The sequence below is a fragment of the Rhopilema esculentum genome, chromosome 3, assembly GCF_057945365.1.
Source record: "Rhopilema esculentum isolate cy_ngs chromosome 3, ASM5794536v1, whole genome shotgun sequence".
Lineage (NCBI taxonomy): Eukaryota > Metazoa > Cnidaria > Scyphozoa > Rhizostomeae > Rhizostomatidae > Rhopilema > Rhopilema esculentum.
The window spans coordinates 4006835-4023114 of record NC_142817.1 but is presented as its reverse complement, the minus strand read 5'-3'; the positions used below and the strand labels follow the sequence as shown (position 1 = coordinate 4023114).

General features: G+C 38.0%; 1 protein-coding gene across 1 annotated transcript in view; it reads right to left on the bottom strand.

Moving 5' to 3' along the window:
* Window positions 1-16280, bottom strand: part of LOC135692467 (uncharacterized) — a 33921-nt gene that overhangs the window by 4009 nt on the left and 13632 nt on the right. The window contains exons 14-34 of the mRNA XM_065210593.2: window positions 15507-15852; window positions 14770-15139; window positions 13988-14305; window positions 12897-13185; window positions 12538-12785; window positions 11769-11968; window positions 11082-11220; window positions 10493-10642; window positions 9639-9872; window positions 8936-9138; window positions 8352-8465; window positions 7676-7889; window positions 7090-7289; window positions 5928-6159; window positions 5580-5759; window positions 4883-5110; window positions 4022-4153; window positions 2846-3043; window positions 2212-2397; window positions 1344-1490; window positions 307-459 (exon numbers count right to left, since the gene is read on the bottom strand). Of these exons, the coding sequence (XP_065066665.2) occupies window positions 307-459; window positions 1344-1490; window positions 2212-2397; window positions 2846-3043; window positions 4022-4153; window positions 4883-5110; window positions 5580-5759; window positions 5928-6159; window positions 7090-7289; window positions 7676-7889; window positions 8352-8465; window positions 8936-9138; window positions 9639-9872; window positions 10493-10642; window positions 11082-11220; window positions 11769-11968; window positions 12538-12785; window positions 12897-13185; window positions 13988-14305; window positions 14770-15139; window positions 15507-15852 (4481 nt within the window). The remainder of the gene's footprint in view (window positions 1-306; window positions 460-1343; window positions 1491-2211; window positions 2398-2845; window positions 3044-4021; window positions 4154-4882; window positions 5111-5579; window positions 5760-5927; window positions 6160-7089; window positions 7290-7675; window positions 7890-8351; window positions 8466-8935; window positions 9139-9638; window positions 9873-10492; window positions 10643-11081; window positions 11221-11768; window positions 11969-12537; window positions 12786-12896; window positions 13186-13987; window positions 14306-14769; window positions 15140-15506; window positions 15853-16280) is intronic.

The window sequence follows — 16280 nt, the reverse complement described above, 5'->3', positions numbered from 1 at the left end:
GAATTTTCAAAATTAAGAAATTTAAAAACTAAGGCCTTCAAAGGACAATCAAGATTCTTAAGTCATAAAGTTTCACTAAAAAGTCAAGTTACAAGTAACACTTTTTAAGCCGAAAAGAAAGAATGGTAACAACGACGAAGTGCTTATAACTGCGAATTGTGTCCAAAAATAGTGAGATAGATAAAAGCATTCGAATGACAAAGTCATTATGACCAGGAAAAATTTTTGTCTTTATAAGTTTGCTATAAAGCATGAAAAACAAAGAAAATTTGCTCATGAAATAATGAAAGTTAGAAAATAACGAACCATTTCTTCTTGTCGTGTCTGTTCACGATTAAGCCTCATCGCCAAACTTGTTTGCTCCCTCATTAGCACACCAACAATTTCATTCTTTTCCGAATCATCCATCTCTGCAGCTTGTTCCACTACCGTTTTCTCTCGCCGCAAGCCACCGCCAGGCTGCAGGATACAAAACATTTCTCTTAAACTGTGATGAGTATATGGAATAACTATGGTCAAATTTGTAAATTAACAAAACAGTTTTTAGAAGTTCACACTGTGCTTTACACCTCAAGGTATCTGTTTAACAATTGCGTCATTTATAGACCATTGGCATGCCTTAATTGTTACTGCAATAGGGGGCTGAAACAGGGGGCTGCAACAGGGGTTAAAACAGGGGGCTTGTTCCAGCGAAATGTTTTAATATATAGTTCATAAACACCAAATAATATCTATCCATGGGTAACTCGATTTCACGAAAGAGGTCGATGACTAAAGAAAACAAAAATAATTTTTGGATGAAAAAGGAGAAGAATATGTCTGATAAATAAAACAAGATGACAAAGATACTGATAATGAAAGTGAGGAAAATATTACCCTGAATTTGGGAAGGATTTATTAAAGTTTTCAAATGAAGGGTTCATGCCTTGGAACATTTATTTTGTTTTCTCTTTACCAGCTGAGCCAACTAATCCCAGCTTTTCTTATTCATAATTTGTCTTCTTGTCTTCGATGAAGGGAATTATTCATAATTTGTCTTCGATGAAGGGAAGGTAGGTCAGCTCCAGACTTCTTCGTGTTCAAGAGAAGTATTGAAAAATTTTGCAAAACTTTTAGCGTTTTTCCAGTTACATGTGCCAGCAAACTAGTGGATGTCCCATCTAGAGAAGCGACAGAGCAAGCGTTGCAAAGGAGATTAGCGAAACTAATTACTTTCTGCATAACAGAATCTGCCCAATAAAGGACGTTTGCAGATGTTGCGAAGGGCGTGTCCAAAATATCCTGATTAGGCTGTCGGACCTGTTGGATTCCTAACACGTCACGGAATCAAGTATTGGACTTACCAGTGGCGGCATGATCTTCTTCTTCTCCTTCTCTTTCTCTTCTTCCAATTTTCTTTCCTCCGCCTCTTCTTCCTCTCTTTGCTCCCTCGCCTCCTCCTCAGCTTTCTTCTTCCTTTGTTCTCGTCGCTGCCGCAAACGATCTTCCAGCTAGGGGAAAATAGCGAGGCATTGTCACAAAACAGTGATGAAAATGTGAGCTCACTAATCTATGGGACTGTTCAATGTTTCATAACGCGTGAGAGACCCTTGCAACTTCCTCTTGGTAAAACCTGCATGCAGCCGGGTTCTGGGGTCTGCATTCTATCCATGATTAAGACTCAGGCGCTAAAAGTTGCATTGGTTGGCGGGGCTTCCATTCTATAAATTTAGTGTGTTCCAAAAACACAAACAATGAAAAATTGATTTGCTGCATTATTGAAAAACTGTTCTGTAATTGGAATCATTTCCTTTATAAATGCTTGCATCTCATTTTCCTCGGCTTTATATATGATTAAGTCATTTTCATACAATGCAATACCATGGTCAGGATGCCTGGGTAACCAGCAAATATCACTTTCAAGCTATGATTTTTTTTATCCCAGTAAACGGTATTATTATTAATCGCAGGCTCACTTTCAGTAGATTTATATTCAATATACAAATGCAATAGCCTGGCTGGGGCATAGAGGAAACGCACACGCAATTTATGAACAATTCTTTTTAGATTGTTTAGGGGCTTAAGTTTGTTTTCTTTGAGGAATAGCATGAAAATTTGTGTTACTTTGAAATAAGATGACAACACATCTATTGCAAAGCGAGATAAAGAAGCCGAAATTTATAAAAACATTCAGGTTATGAAATGTCTATACTTAATTCAAAGACAACTCACCGTATCTTGTTGCTTGCTTTTCTGGAGAGTTGATTTTTCTCTCATCATTTTGAAGTTCTGGTTCGCATCAGAAAGAATTGTAAGTGCAAGATCTTCTTCATATTGCTTCTCGTCTCGTTTTCGCCTTTTCTCTTCTATTCTTCTCTTTGCAGCCTCTCTTTGCCTTTCAATGGACATCTGAACAGCCTGTGTATAACAAGAGAAAACAATTCACATTACACTATGCAATCTCCCTGCATCGATTTTCTTGGAAGGTTGCTACCTGTCGGACAGCATCACGACAGCAATATGCAGTCCCGGATGTTCACTCAAATTGCAGGTACTCGGAAACAAATCTAATAATACATTTCACCAAGGAATGCTCGCTGTTGTCACCTAAGTAATACCATCTATAAATTTATCTTCAACTATAATACAATTTTCACTATGTTGTTATTCAGTACTTGGCGGAGCTAGAATACCCCACAGATAAGTTCCAATATGGGTCGATACCAACCCAGTCTTGTCGTTCATCAATTCCCAAAGGAATTTTTAAACTTGTATGCGAAACGCTAGCCCCTTGGGCTAAAATCCAAGATGTCGCATGCAAGAACACTGAACAATACACCAGTTAATAAACACACGTTCGCTGTACCTTTCTCTTTGCCTCTTGTTGCTGTTGCAGCTCAGCCATGACCCTCGTAATTTCATCCTCTGATAAGCCTTGCTTCTTCTTGTTTTCTTTTTCTTTTTCCAGTTCTTCTTCCAAAGCCGCCATCTCTTTATTTTCTTGTTCCTCAAGGCGTTCCTCTAGCTCCTCTGTTTCTTCTGAAATCTCAATCATGTCTGGTCGCTGCAGAGTGACAAAGAACCTTACCAATCGACATGTATCGAAATCGGCTTTCTCTACACAGTTTATATGTACGAAAACAGGCAAAGGAATGAAGACGCACAACCATATCAAGACATTCTAGGGTACCAATCTGGTGATTTATGTAAGATCCTTACCTTGCGATTGCATACATAATCTAATACTAACTAGTTTCATCCGATGAAATCAGAAGACCCGGAAGATACTGAAAACAACTATTCTGCTCTTGAATGCTAGTTTATGGTTGCAAATATGAATCACCAAAGACTCAAAGGTGTTCAAAATTGAAGAAAGTGTGTGATAGGATGTATCAAGCCAGGGAATAAAACATTTGTAAGAACGAAATGCTTAAGATAAACTTGCGACATATTGTTTTATTACAAGTGATTGCTGAGATGATAATGTTCAATAGTGATGGAATATCCTTATTTGCTCCTTTTAACGATACAAGTTGATTTTTTCACCATCTTCAGGGATGAAATAGTACATATTTGGCTATCCTTTCATGCTATTTGTCACAGGAGGAGAGGGGGAGAGACTATAAGTTCGGGCTAAAATCGAACCTTTATCAAACCTTTAAAGGTAATGTGTCCAGCTAAAGCAAGCGACTATGCGGGGGTTTTAGAAACACGTGATTTTTCATATCATCACCCCAATCATTACGGTCGTTCTGTTTATCTATCTTGCTGCGAAGTCAGCTTTTCATGTGAGCAGTTTTGCATCGCAAGAATACTAACCAATCGCAAACCGTTATTTTGATGGGTGGCTTGACAAGTTGGGTATACGCATTCCCTTAATATGGACACATTACCTTTAAAATAATAATTACAAGCTCTCTTATATTCTCCCTCAACGGTGATGCCCTACTTTCTAAAATTTTTCTTTTACATTATCTTATGCCTCAAGTGATTGGGTAAGCTTGTTGAGGAAAGCGTTCAGCCCTATGGAAGCGAATAATACCTTAGATGTGCTCCGTTTGCGTGACTGCGCAGCAGCAGCAGACCCAAGGATGGTGTTTGCTAAGTTCTCCATCCATGCCTCGCGGCGTGCCTTTCTTTGCTCTTGTTTGACCTTCATCAAGAAATCGTGTTTCTAAAAAAAGACATGATCGATTAGTGCTCAATCCTACATCACTTTGTGAAGAAATCAATTATCAATACAGTTGTAGATTTTTAGGAGGAAAGAATAAGTAGAGGAGGTTTGAAAAAAGGACAATGGTGGCTGTTTGCCAATGAAAGTATCCCATCTGGCTTTAGGCTAAAAAGAAAAGACATATAAGGGATAATGTAATAATAGTAAGAAGTTCATCGCAATAACCGTGTCAGTAATGTTACGGATAGATTTCTACGAAAACCGTTTTTAAATAGTAAAGTAACTTATAAGCAGCATTATAAGATTTTTACATTTCCCAGTTCAAGGTTCCGATCTGCAAATTAGGGTAGGTGTATTGAGGAGTGGAGTAGGGTGCGGTGGTGTAGGTTGACTTTGAATAGGGTGAGGTGGGTTGGGATGAAATATGGTGAAAATGGATAAATAGGAAAGGTGGTGGAGTAGAATGGAGTGGGGTGAGTAGGGGTGTGGTAGATGAGGTAGGCTGGGGTTGGTTAAGGTATGATGCGACTGTTTGCTCTAGGTGAGATTGGCATAGCTGAGTTGGGAAGGATGGAAGGAGGTACGGTGTGGTGAAGTGTGTTGAGGTGATGTGAATTGCGGTAAGATGGGTGGAGATGGGATTGGTCGAGGTGAGGCAGGTTTAGGTCAGTAAGGAAAGATTGGATAAAGTGTGGTAGAAGGTTCAGTTCCAAAGAGGCTGATATCTACCTTGTCACTGATAACAGTACACATCGCATTGGTTTCCGATGTTTGTTTCTCTTGTAAGTCAGCAAGCAAAATGATTGACATTTCTTCGGCAAGCTTCTCTGCTGGGTATCCTCTGCCTAACAAATCTTGCTTGATATTTTCAGATCGAATAACAAGTCCATCCATGAGAATTTTGCGGTAGGCCTCCCAGTTTTTGGAGATGCGATTTGCATTTTCTTTCTTCTCTTCCTAGAGGTTAAAGAAATGTTAAAAACAAAAAAGTTAAAGATGAAATCAACAAAGAAAGTTAGTTGAATGAATGGACAGGCAAAAGAAATTAGAGCATGAGTTTTAAACTTTAAATGAATGTTAAATTTAGCTTCTAATTTTTTCTGTTACTAAAAGACTAGAAATCTTAAAGTAATGAAGTAAATTCTTCTTCTTCTTCTTCTTCTTACTGGGTCTTCCGTCTTAATTCAAGACATTAGCCTTGCCACTGTTTTCTTCCATTCCTTTCGCTCATAATGAAGTAAATTGAAATTCATAAAAGAGGTGTAAATGATTTTGTAAGTGTGTATTAATGTCTGCCTTAACTATAAAAGCAAAATCCTTATCTGTATCAATGCCAAAGCGTCATGCTAGATTCCTTAATATGTTTCTTCGACCAATGGTTAACATGAGCTAAAAGCATTGTGCCAATGAAAACGGTTAAGTTCACCTCAGTAAGTTCAGATTCTGGTGGCGCTGCGTTGGCTGCACGTGCGGCCTCGTTCTTCCAATTATCTCGCTGCTTCCGTATTTCAGCCAATTTTTCGTTCCTTTGCACCTCAGAAAGATAGGCTGCAGCAGCAACAGCATCGGCGTCGGATTCCACAGTTGAAAGAAGTTCAACGAGAGACTGAAAAAAATGTCAACACATAAAACCATGGTTCTAAATGTTTCAGTGAAAATAATTTTTAAAATTGAGAACATTCTGTGTTTCAGTTACTGTAGGGCTCTACAATCTTGTTAAATAGCTATCAAACTTCGCGTTAATAAAATATTTGCATCAACGGTTACGTCATACCTCTTGCTCCGACCGATGTTTTTTCTCCATCTCGTCCAAAACAGAATTCTGCACCGCCATGCTCCCTTCACGTTCCATTTGATCTGAACTTCTGACGTCATCTTCAAGGTCTTTCTGTTGCTCTTCGAGGACTTTTTCTGCATGACTTTTAGATTTTGCTTGTCTTTTCTGACGTATCGCTGCTAGTCGATCACGGGCAAGCTGTTCTTGCCTAGCTCGTTCTGCTCCATAACTAAACAAAAAGCAAATGTTTATGTGAATGGACAGATAAGCTTTAAGAACAATCATCTAGGATGCCAGAGACACATAAACCCACAAAGGTTTCTGTGAATTAACAAACAAACGTCACGGTGAACATCTAGGTTGCAGGAGACACGCTAACCCACAAACGTACAAGCCTAGTTTAGAAAAAGGTTTTGGCCACAAATTTTGCAACAACAAAAATTTCATATTTACTATTGTCAATTCAAGTGTGGATAACAAATCATCAATGAATACCTATAAACATTAAAAATCATGTCAAATGAATGTTTGATTTGACCTGACAAAAGATCACAGCCCAGCTATTTCTTCAGTAATTTTACAGCGTGCAGAATGAGGAGATTCGAAGTCATGAAATTCTTGTTTGGAGGAAAATGACCAATTACTTGATACACTGTGAGATTCATCGACCCACGTAATTATGTGAATCGATAAAATCTCAAACAGATTCATTCCACAGAAAATTCATCAAATGAGGTTGAAAAAGCAGTAATGATTTTGGCGAAGATAGCAAAGTGCGCTACCGTCGTTTGCATTCTTCTTCTCGTTTACAAATCACCAAACGTGAAAAACTTTCAAATCTTTTACCCTGTTTTTACGAAAATTGATGTAAGAAAGGCAACACATACGGAACAACAGTAACAAGACCATGGTCGTCTAACTGACTTAATTCAAAGGAGTAGTAAAATTCTCTTGACTGGTGGTGTAGCCGTGAACGTTCAAGTGCAAAATGCTTTCTGTCTTGCATGAGCCAAGGCAATCTAACGGTTGTTCGTACTTTTGTTATAAACTGTAATACCAATACATCGAGGATTTGCTACTTAATACGTAATAAGTTGCACTAACACCAGTAACTGATCGATCAGTATATTGGCTGCATGATAAGCATCATAATTCATACCTTTCTTCCTGTTGCTTTTTGTTTTCTTTGGCCATGTTGAATATAATAGCAGCGCTATCAAACTTATCTTCCCTCTTGATCTTTTGTTTTTCTCTCCTTAGTTTTATGAGAGCTAGTTGTCTCTCTCGCTCGCTTGCCAGCTTAGCATTGGCTCCTTTGAGATTGGCTAGCAGTGCATCCTTCTCTGCCTCGTACTGGCTCTGTTGACAGAAAACAAATTCAGAACACTGAAACCAAACTCCGAAACCAATTTATTTACGGTGCAGCCATTTACAACCAGCATAAAAGTATATTATTCAGATATGACTGTAAAATGAAAACTGCATGTGGCTTGATACACATTGAATCTGATCAAATTTCTTAGATCTAATCTAATACTTGCATCACTTTATAAAAGCGAATGCATGATCACAAGTGTATAAACCGTACAAATAAACGCAATAAATGAGTGAAAATCTGAGGCAGGACACTCCCAGTGACCAGTGATCTCACAAGATGCCAGCATTCGTTACCTACAGCAGCGACACATTTACAAGCATTCTAGTGCCTAAATGAAATTGTTTGTTAATTTAGGCTCTTCACCTACCTGCAAGTCTTTCAACATGTCGGAAGTCGACACTGATTTCTCCTCTTCATCATCAGCTTCTTCCCCTTCTTGTTTTGCGAGTTCTTCCTCAGTAATCCCCAACTCTCTTGCCCTCTTCCTCCTCTCCATGCGCTTCTTCAGCTTCTGTTCTTTCTTTTGGCGCGAATTTTCCAAATAAGAGTCCATTTTCTTCATCGTTATCTCATTAAAAACACTATAGATGAAAAAAAAAATGTTAAAACGATAATAATTTCTTCTTCGAAAATTCATCATGATTTTAGCTTAGACTTCTAGCAAATTAAGCTATTGCACTAAAAATCATCGATGCACAAGCACGTCAAGTCTCCAAGATGTTTGTCTAGTTTTGGACCCTATATCATAAAAGAGGAACGGCTACAAAAGAAACACTCCTACTTTCTTAATATGTTATTCATCATTCCTTTATTGCTCCCAAAACATTCAACATTAAATGTTTTGCAAAAAATGGCTTTGGGCTCGGTTCAGGGTTAAGGTTGGCTGTAGGGTTAAGGTTGTAGTTAGGGTTAGGATAAGCGCCGAGAGTTTTATTACAGTTGAAGTGCTTATATGATAATTTGAGCCTAATAAAACTAGCTCATAATTAAAAACCAAATTCCAATTTTGTTTATTTTAACAATGTTCTGTTATCTTAACTTACTTGCTGCCAGGTTCTTCACCAGCTCTTATTTTGGCATCCTCTGCACGAAGGTTCTCCAGATGCTCTTGCTGTTCTTTGCGCGACATATTATTCAACTCTTCTTCCCCAAATTTCCTAAATTAAGCAAAATCGTCAACAGTGAGAAGACAAAGTAATAAGCTCCATAGTAAAGAGCAACGTAAATTGTTGAATATTTTTTTGGAAAAACATTTCTGACTTTCATTTTGATCTATTTATGCAAAGAGGTTCTACGTGCAGTGCAACGTTCGGTAGAAAAGTTAAAAACTCTTTCGTTTTACAAAAGGAATTATACGATTGCTTACATATAAAAAACGAATTAAGCTTTGTAATGGCTAAATACGACGACCAACGACGACCAACGACGACCAACGGCGACCAATGGCGACCAATGGCGACCAATGGCGACGAACGACGACCAACGGCGACGATTATGATAGAAAAACTAAATAATTTCTTGACTTAGTTTGACAAGACAACGACAATTCCATTGAAGCACCAGATATAAGCTTGAACATGAATGCAAGAAAAGCAACGAGTTCTAAAAACATTTCAAAAAAACTTACTTCTTCAATACTTCGATAAAGAGCTTCTCCTTCAGTTCGTTGTATTTTGAATCTAAAGCATCTACAAGATCGTCTCCCGATGTGTCACTTTGGCCGGCATGTTGTCTCTTGATGCCGAGAAGGCTGGCTGCCACGTTATCGTACCATTTCTCGTTTCTAGCCATGCTCTGCACCTTGCAAAGTTGCTTTAGTGTAGCAACGGCCTAAAGCAAGCAAAAAACGAGACGATATCTTATTTTGTTTCAATACCAGTTTAAAAGGTTTTCCCCAAATAGAATCCAGCTAAAACACTGGTTTACAACTGTCCTTGCAAAGAGAAATTTATTTCCACAATTTGCAAAAGATGGAGTGAAACTAAAAGTAAAATTAGTGCAAAGTGAACTTAAAATTTAAAGCTTTTAAGGATAATGACCGCATTATAAAGATATTGGGAAAAGAATAGCTATGAAAAAGAATAAAATTATTTAAATTTAATGTAAGATAATATCCGTTTTGATCAAACAAGCCCTTTCTATACCACAATGGGTCAATATCGAACCGAAAAGCAGTAGTATTTTGCTTTACAACACTGTAGCAGTTTTCGTCCGACACTCCTTCAATTATGCGCCCATATATCAGAACTCATTTGCCCTAATGATTGTGATTTAACGAGAGACTCATTTTAGCTAGAGTTTTAAGTAGTGGCTGAGTTGACGATGCAAACCTTATTAGACAGATCTTTCATAAGATACGAGGCCTCTGTGTCTTGGTTTTCTTGCAAATCGGCAAGAATCTTTACTGATGCGTTCTCGAACTTGTCGTTTCCCTCAGCCTCTCCAAACTCATCAATGAGCAGCTGCAATTTAAGACTGGCTGCTTCCTTGAAAATGTCGATTTGTTCATCGATGGTTTCCGCCATCTCGGCAGGGCCAGCTTCTCGCCAATGTGTTCTCAGTACCTAAGAACAATGCAAATCAACTTTATTACAGATAATCAGACCAATGGATTTTGTAAATTTAAAAGCGATTTCAAATTCGTTAATATATAAGACCTTCAGATCCCGACTGTGCACTTGAAATTTTACAGCAGTCAAGGTTAAAACTTTCACTGAGAACATCGTTTGAGCTTGTTACGAAATTTTACACAGGTTTTTTACAATCCACAAATAGAAAAATCCACACAATCACGTACAGTATTGAAGGAGATACAGAACAGTGTCTTTCGTGTTAGTTTCTAGGTAATCATAAGATGAAAAAATGTTGAATGCTGAAATATTTTCACACAATAATATCAATCACGTCTCACTTCAAATAATTTAACATCTCTCGTTTTATTCCATCCTCAATGGAATAATAGCAATAAGACATTGTGACTAAATATTGTAAGTCAAGTTGGGGCTTTTCAAATAAACACGCATTGAAATTGGGGGTCTATATATCAGAATTTGTGCCTCTATCACATACAAAAAGGCCTCGATACTGATAGTTTTGATTTAAATTCGTGTTAAAAAGTCTTGGACAAACACAAATAGGTTGGACATTGTTCCTGGTTCCCCCACAGTTTTGTAAACAGAATCACCTTTAACTCATCAAGCCTCCTTTGCTTGGAAATGACATCCATGTTTTTGGCTTTTTCCTCCCACTCACTTTTTGAATTTCCATGCAATATTTCAACGAGTAGATCTCTTTCAGCAGTGTGCTTCTTTTCCATCTCACTGAGGACAACCTCCTAAAAACATAACAAAATAGGTAGAAAAAATCTCAAGACAACGAGCTTAAAGGAAAGACAGTCATTATCTTTTTTTATGAAAACATTTGGCATGAAAGGTCTCTTCAGTTACGTTTGAAACAGGTCTATGGCAAAAGGGGTCGGAATTTCAAGGCTCCAGCAGGTGTTAGGCGCTAAATAAACTCATGCTAAAAAGAAAGTTGGGGGCCATACAGGGCCAATTTTAGAAGGTGACTCTATGTTTGGCTGGAAGCCAAATGTGTTAAAAGAGGTTAGAAGAGAAGTGAGGCTAATGCTCGAAGAGGGTTGAAGCAAGATATCTGGTGTGCATTCGGTCAAATCTTGTATGCATATGTCTTTATAAATTGATTATGATTAAATACAAACAAAAGATTTTGTTATCCAGAAGTTCCTAATTACAGTTTAAAACGCAGGATACCTGCAATTTGCTAGCATCATTTATCTCTTCCAGATTTTCTTCAGACTCCTCTGCATTCTTGGCCTGGTTGCGCTTGTTTCTCCTTGCTAATAAACGAGCTTTTGCAAGCTTCTCTTGCCGTTCACGGTCACTCTTGAGCCTTAGAAAGAGTGACAATAGTGAAACAGTTGCACATATAGCTACGTATGCTATTAATCACCAATGGCAATGAAGTATTCACAAACTTTTATAAAGCATTAGTAGACCCCTAAATATTATAAGAACACTTACTGGACAGAATCAGGGTTAACTTCTCAGGGAAGGGGCAACTGAGCAGGTATACTGAGAAAGGGGGAAAGAGAATGGTGTGTCCTGGAGCATTGTCATCTGTTAGTTTGAACTGAGATAGAAATTTTTAAATAGGAAAAAGAAATAATTATTTTACTAATCTGAGTTTCTTTTATTTTCAGTTCATTTCATTATTAGTTATCTATACAGTTAAGGATGTTTTTAGTTGAAACTGTTAGAAATATTTGGCCTAATAAATATCTAATAAAAGCGGGACCGTCATGCCTGAGCTTCCAAAGGGCCCATCGGGGCTCAATGGAACAAAGCAAACAAACCCGTTCTCTCAGGCTGCTATTAAGCTCACAGCTTATTCAGGCTGCTATTAAGCCCCATTCTCGCAGACTGCCTTGCAATACTTACTTGCTTTCTAATTCTGCTTGCTGTGTTTTTGCAACCGATAAAACCAGGGCTGCCGACTCAAATTTGTCTTCTTTGCGTGCTCTGCGTTGCTCGCGTTTTAACCGCGCGAGCTCGGCTTGCCGCTCTCGCTCGCTAAGAAACTTTGCATTAGCTCCTCTAAGGGTCGCAAGAAGAGCTTCTTTCTCAGCTTCAAAGTTGTGCTAAAATTGAAAACAAAACGTGAGTGAACAGTGCTTTAGATTTATGATTCGCTGCAGTCCTCTTCGGAGGAGGTGTGGGTTGGCATATACTTGATAAACAATCCAGGAGAATGTGTACAAATATGAAGTTGGTGTTGATAAGAGACCTAAAATCTCGCAAATTCCCTTTCAATGCGTCATTTTTTATTAGTTCTAAAGGATCAATACACAATTGGGATGAACTTTTGTCGCCAAAGTGTTTTGAGAACAGCTGTGCTTTCTTGTTTCTCTTGATACCAACTGATTTGCCAATAGTTATAGAAACATTTATAGTCATTTACGTTAGTCATCAGTTAAAGTAAACACAATATTCTTGAGCTGCACAAAAGTAGGAATGTTTACAAAATATAACGTTAGCATGCCAACACAAATTAAAAACTCTCTTATCATTCCAGTTTAAAGAATCTTTATTAAACGCACGAAAAACTTGATAGGATTTAGGTAGAACAATTTTTTTTAAATATGAAATATTTAGCTACCACTTTTTAAGTAAGGCCTATCTCGTATGTCTAAATTGTATAAACCCTTACGTCTAAATCCAACAATAGATTCTTTGTTGACTTCTTTTTCAGTTCTTCTTCAAACTCCCTGTCTTCCTCCTTCTCAAGGGCTTCAATCTCCTCCTCTCTCATCCCAGCGGCTCTTCTCTCCTCTCTCAGCCTTTCACGGTCCTTCATTCGCTTTTCTTGCTCCTCCACACTAGCACCCAACAGCACTTGAATATCCATACCATCCGGAAACAACTCAGCCATCAATTTTTGCAATTCCTCTGTTTTTCCTACAAACAAAACAAGTTATCATGCTACAAAAATAGAGAGAGATAATGTATGAAAATTTACTGGTTTTGAAAAACATCAATGACAGCAACTGAACTGCGAGCAAACATTACCTTCTTCTTGTAACTTCTGTATTCTTAGTTTTATTTCCATCATTTTCTCGTATTTTTCTTCATCAGTCAATTTGTTCCATTCTTCAGAACCAATATTTCTTTCCAACGCCTCATATATCAACTTCTCTTTTAAAGTATCATATTTGCTCCTAAGTGCGTCCACCAGCTCGTCGTCATCCGCATGCGCAGTGTCCTCGGGTGCTGATACAGTTATTGTTATGTTAGGCCATTTCTCTGTTTCCCGTACTTCCATTTCATGTTTCTGTTCATTAATCAACTGCTCCTTGCCCTGGAATTAAATTATCGTAATGCGTGTTTATTATATGCATCTGTTATCGTTTCTAGTGAAATTACTGTTTACGGGTAAGTGCTCGATGCCGTATAGTCAGAGTTGTCTGATGATCGCACCAAGCGTGAAACTCGAAGTAGCAATTTAGAACAGTCCTGTACTATACACCGAAAGCATGTGATGATTTCTAGGTATTGTTGGGTGACGACAGTATTCATGACGTCACAAAAACAAAATTATTAGCAATATGAAGTGTATCTAGATTCTAAATCATTCACAGTGTTGAATGCAGCAATATTTGACAGTTTCTTGCTTTTCATGTGCACCCAACATTAGTTTTATAAATCCAACCAACAATATCTTAAAAATCTGTCGATGAGTGCACAAGCATTGAACTAAGAGCAACAGTAAAAATGTTTGACCTTCAGTCTGCTGTACTTGAAAAGTCTCTAGGCAATGCCACCTTGAATGAGCAAGAGGTGTGAAAATCTGGCTGATTTTACACCATCATATAGGCTGAAAAATCTAAATAATCTTACTTTATTCAAAATAGTTTGATTATAAAACTCAATAGAAAGATTTAACAACTATTTGAGATGCATTTTGTCTCGCCATATCACAAAAATATGAATAACTCGCATTGAATTATTTCAAATGGATTTGTCTTTCCATAAATGAAAGCATCTCGACGTATGAGCAATGCACACAAAGGCAATTATTGAGGTCATGAACCGTATATGACCCGCTGTGCGAACGGGCGTCCTTGTAGTAGTGGGATAGCGAGAAAAAATTCACAATTTACCATTTCATTCATTTGTTTCATCCTCAGATCACTTTCTTTGTCTTGATATTGCTGCAAATCAGCAATTATGGAAATTATTACATCATTCTTCGATGCTTCTTTGCTATCGTTTGATTTGAGTTTAGATGAGCGATTGACAATTTTAAGCATTGTCATTTCTTGAAGAATTTTCGTCCATTGTTCGCGATCAACTGTTTCTTCGATATTCGTAATCTTTTCAGCAAGTTCCTTTAAACGCTCTTCACGATTTCCCATCGTCATGCACTGGGCTCTTTCAAAAACTGATGCATCTTCATATTGTAAAAGTTCCAACAAAGCCTGCAACCAAAGTTTAGGTGTTGAAAATATACAAGAAGACAAGAAAATAACAAGCAAAACAAGAAGATCATAATTTTTTCTAGGTTTCTTTATTCTCTGGATTGGAACAAAGCGTGCAAAAAATTGTAAACAATAAACAAAATGATGAGCTCGATGGGAAAAGTAGCCATCTAAATATAAAAATTGCTTTTTTTTATTTCGCACTTATGCATAGATAAAAGATATACATATGACCGTATTACAAACAAATTTCTTTGAGTGACTCAGTGCAGAATAGAAAAATCGATAGAAGGCGGTCACACCAAGAAAATCAGGGAAATTTTTTGGCCACGTCATAGGAAAGACACCTACTTACAGTCCAATAGAAACCAGAGAAGGGTTGTCGATAATTTGCACTACGATCCAATTTCCAACATCCAATTTCAAATTACTTACAGATTTACTCAAAAGCGTGCATAACATACCTCTCGCTCAAGAGAATGCCGGTGCTCGATGTGTTGTAACAACGCATCTCGTAATTTGACTTCATTGCCATCCGTTACAAGCTCAACCTTCTGGACTTTTGCCTTGCGTTTTTCTTTCATCCTCTCAAGTCGCTCCCGCGCAAGCTGCTCCTGCCGGGCACGGTCTGTTTTTAAACGGTTCTCAACCGCGGCCTGGTTCCGCTCAGCTAGCCCTAGAACCAAAGCAGCAGCCCCGAATTTCTCCTCTTGCTGTGCTTTCCGCTGCTCCCTTTTCAATCTGGTCAGTTCGGCCTGTCTCTCTTTTTCGCTCAGAAAGCGTGCATCTGCACCCTTAAGTTTGGCCATCAAGGCTTCTTTCTCATCTTCGTACCTATAAAAACACGGTTAAAGGTACTGTCCGAACTATCGTAGTGCAGCTGATACTCACAAAAAGGACCAAAGTGTCTTCTTGGTTAAGCACCTTGTATCTAAGGGCCTATTTAGGCGAAGAAATACATAATTTTCTCTATATAACAAAAGATTCAGGAAATTTAGCATGCTGACAATAGTCAGTTTGTAATATTATTCTGTGTGTTGACAGACAAACCTCTAAAAAGCTAAATCGTTTATTTCTAGCTATTTGTGTCTCGGAGAAAAAATTAAATCAAAATTCCGTATATTAGTTGTTTTGTCTTATCTCCCTTGGAATAAGAACCTTAGACCTTTTTCTAGCAATATTAATAACGCGAATATCATGCCTTTTCTGTAAATCCTCAAGTAGGCTTTTGGCGTCAACCGTTCCTTCTTCTCCGCCTTCTTCAAACTCTGCCAGAAGCTCATCATCTTCTTCCTCGTCGTCAGCCTGCAGGCCCATTTTAATTCTTTCCCGTCTCCTTGCCAATTTTTCTTTCATCATTTCTTCATATCGAGCGCGATTCTGGCCCATCAGCTTCTTTAAATTCGCATCCGCTGCGAAGCCTTCCCCGAGAACTCTAGCGGCTTCTTCTAGCTTCCCTTCGCGTAAAAGCCGCTTCTGCTCCAGCCTTCTGCGAAGGAGCTCTGCTTGTCGCTCCTTCTCAGACAAAGCCGCCCATTCTGCAGCCCCTACAAACAGACGACGAAAAAATCACACTTGTGATGAAATCATTAACGTGAGGGTATCTTTACGCCCAAAACCACGAACAATAATATTGATTACGATACAAAGTGTAAATGAAATATTATTTAACTTTTTGATAAACTTAAATGAGCTATATATTATACGAGGAATGACATTTTAGTACGACTGAAAACAGCATTAGACTAGTAGAAACACATTTGGTCTGAGCCAGCAACATTTAACAAGACAAATATTAACTGACTTTGCAATGAACCATGATAAAGACTGCAAATTAACTCGAAATACCAAGGATTTATAAGCAAGTGAATATCAAACAAATACGCAGAAAATGAGTGCTTTTTCCGTTTGGAACAACGTCATTTTAATGGAGGGCCAAAACACTCCGTAATCTAGCTCATACTAGGCCATTAGC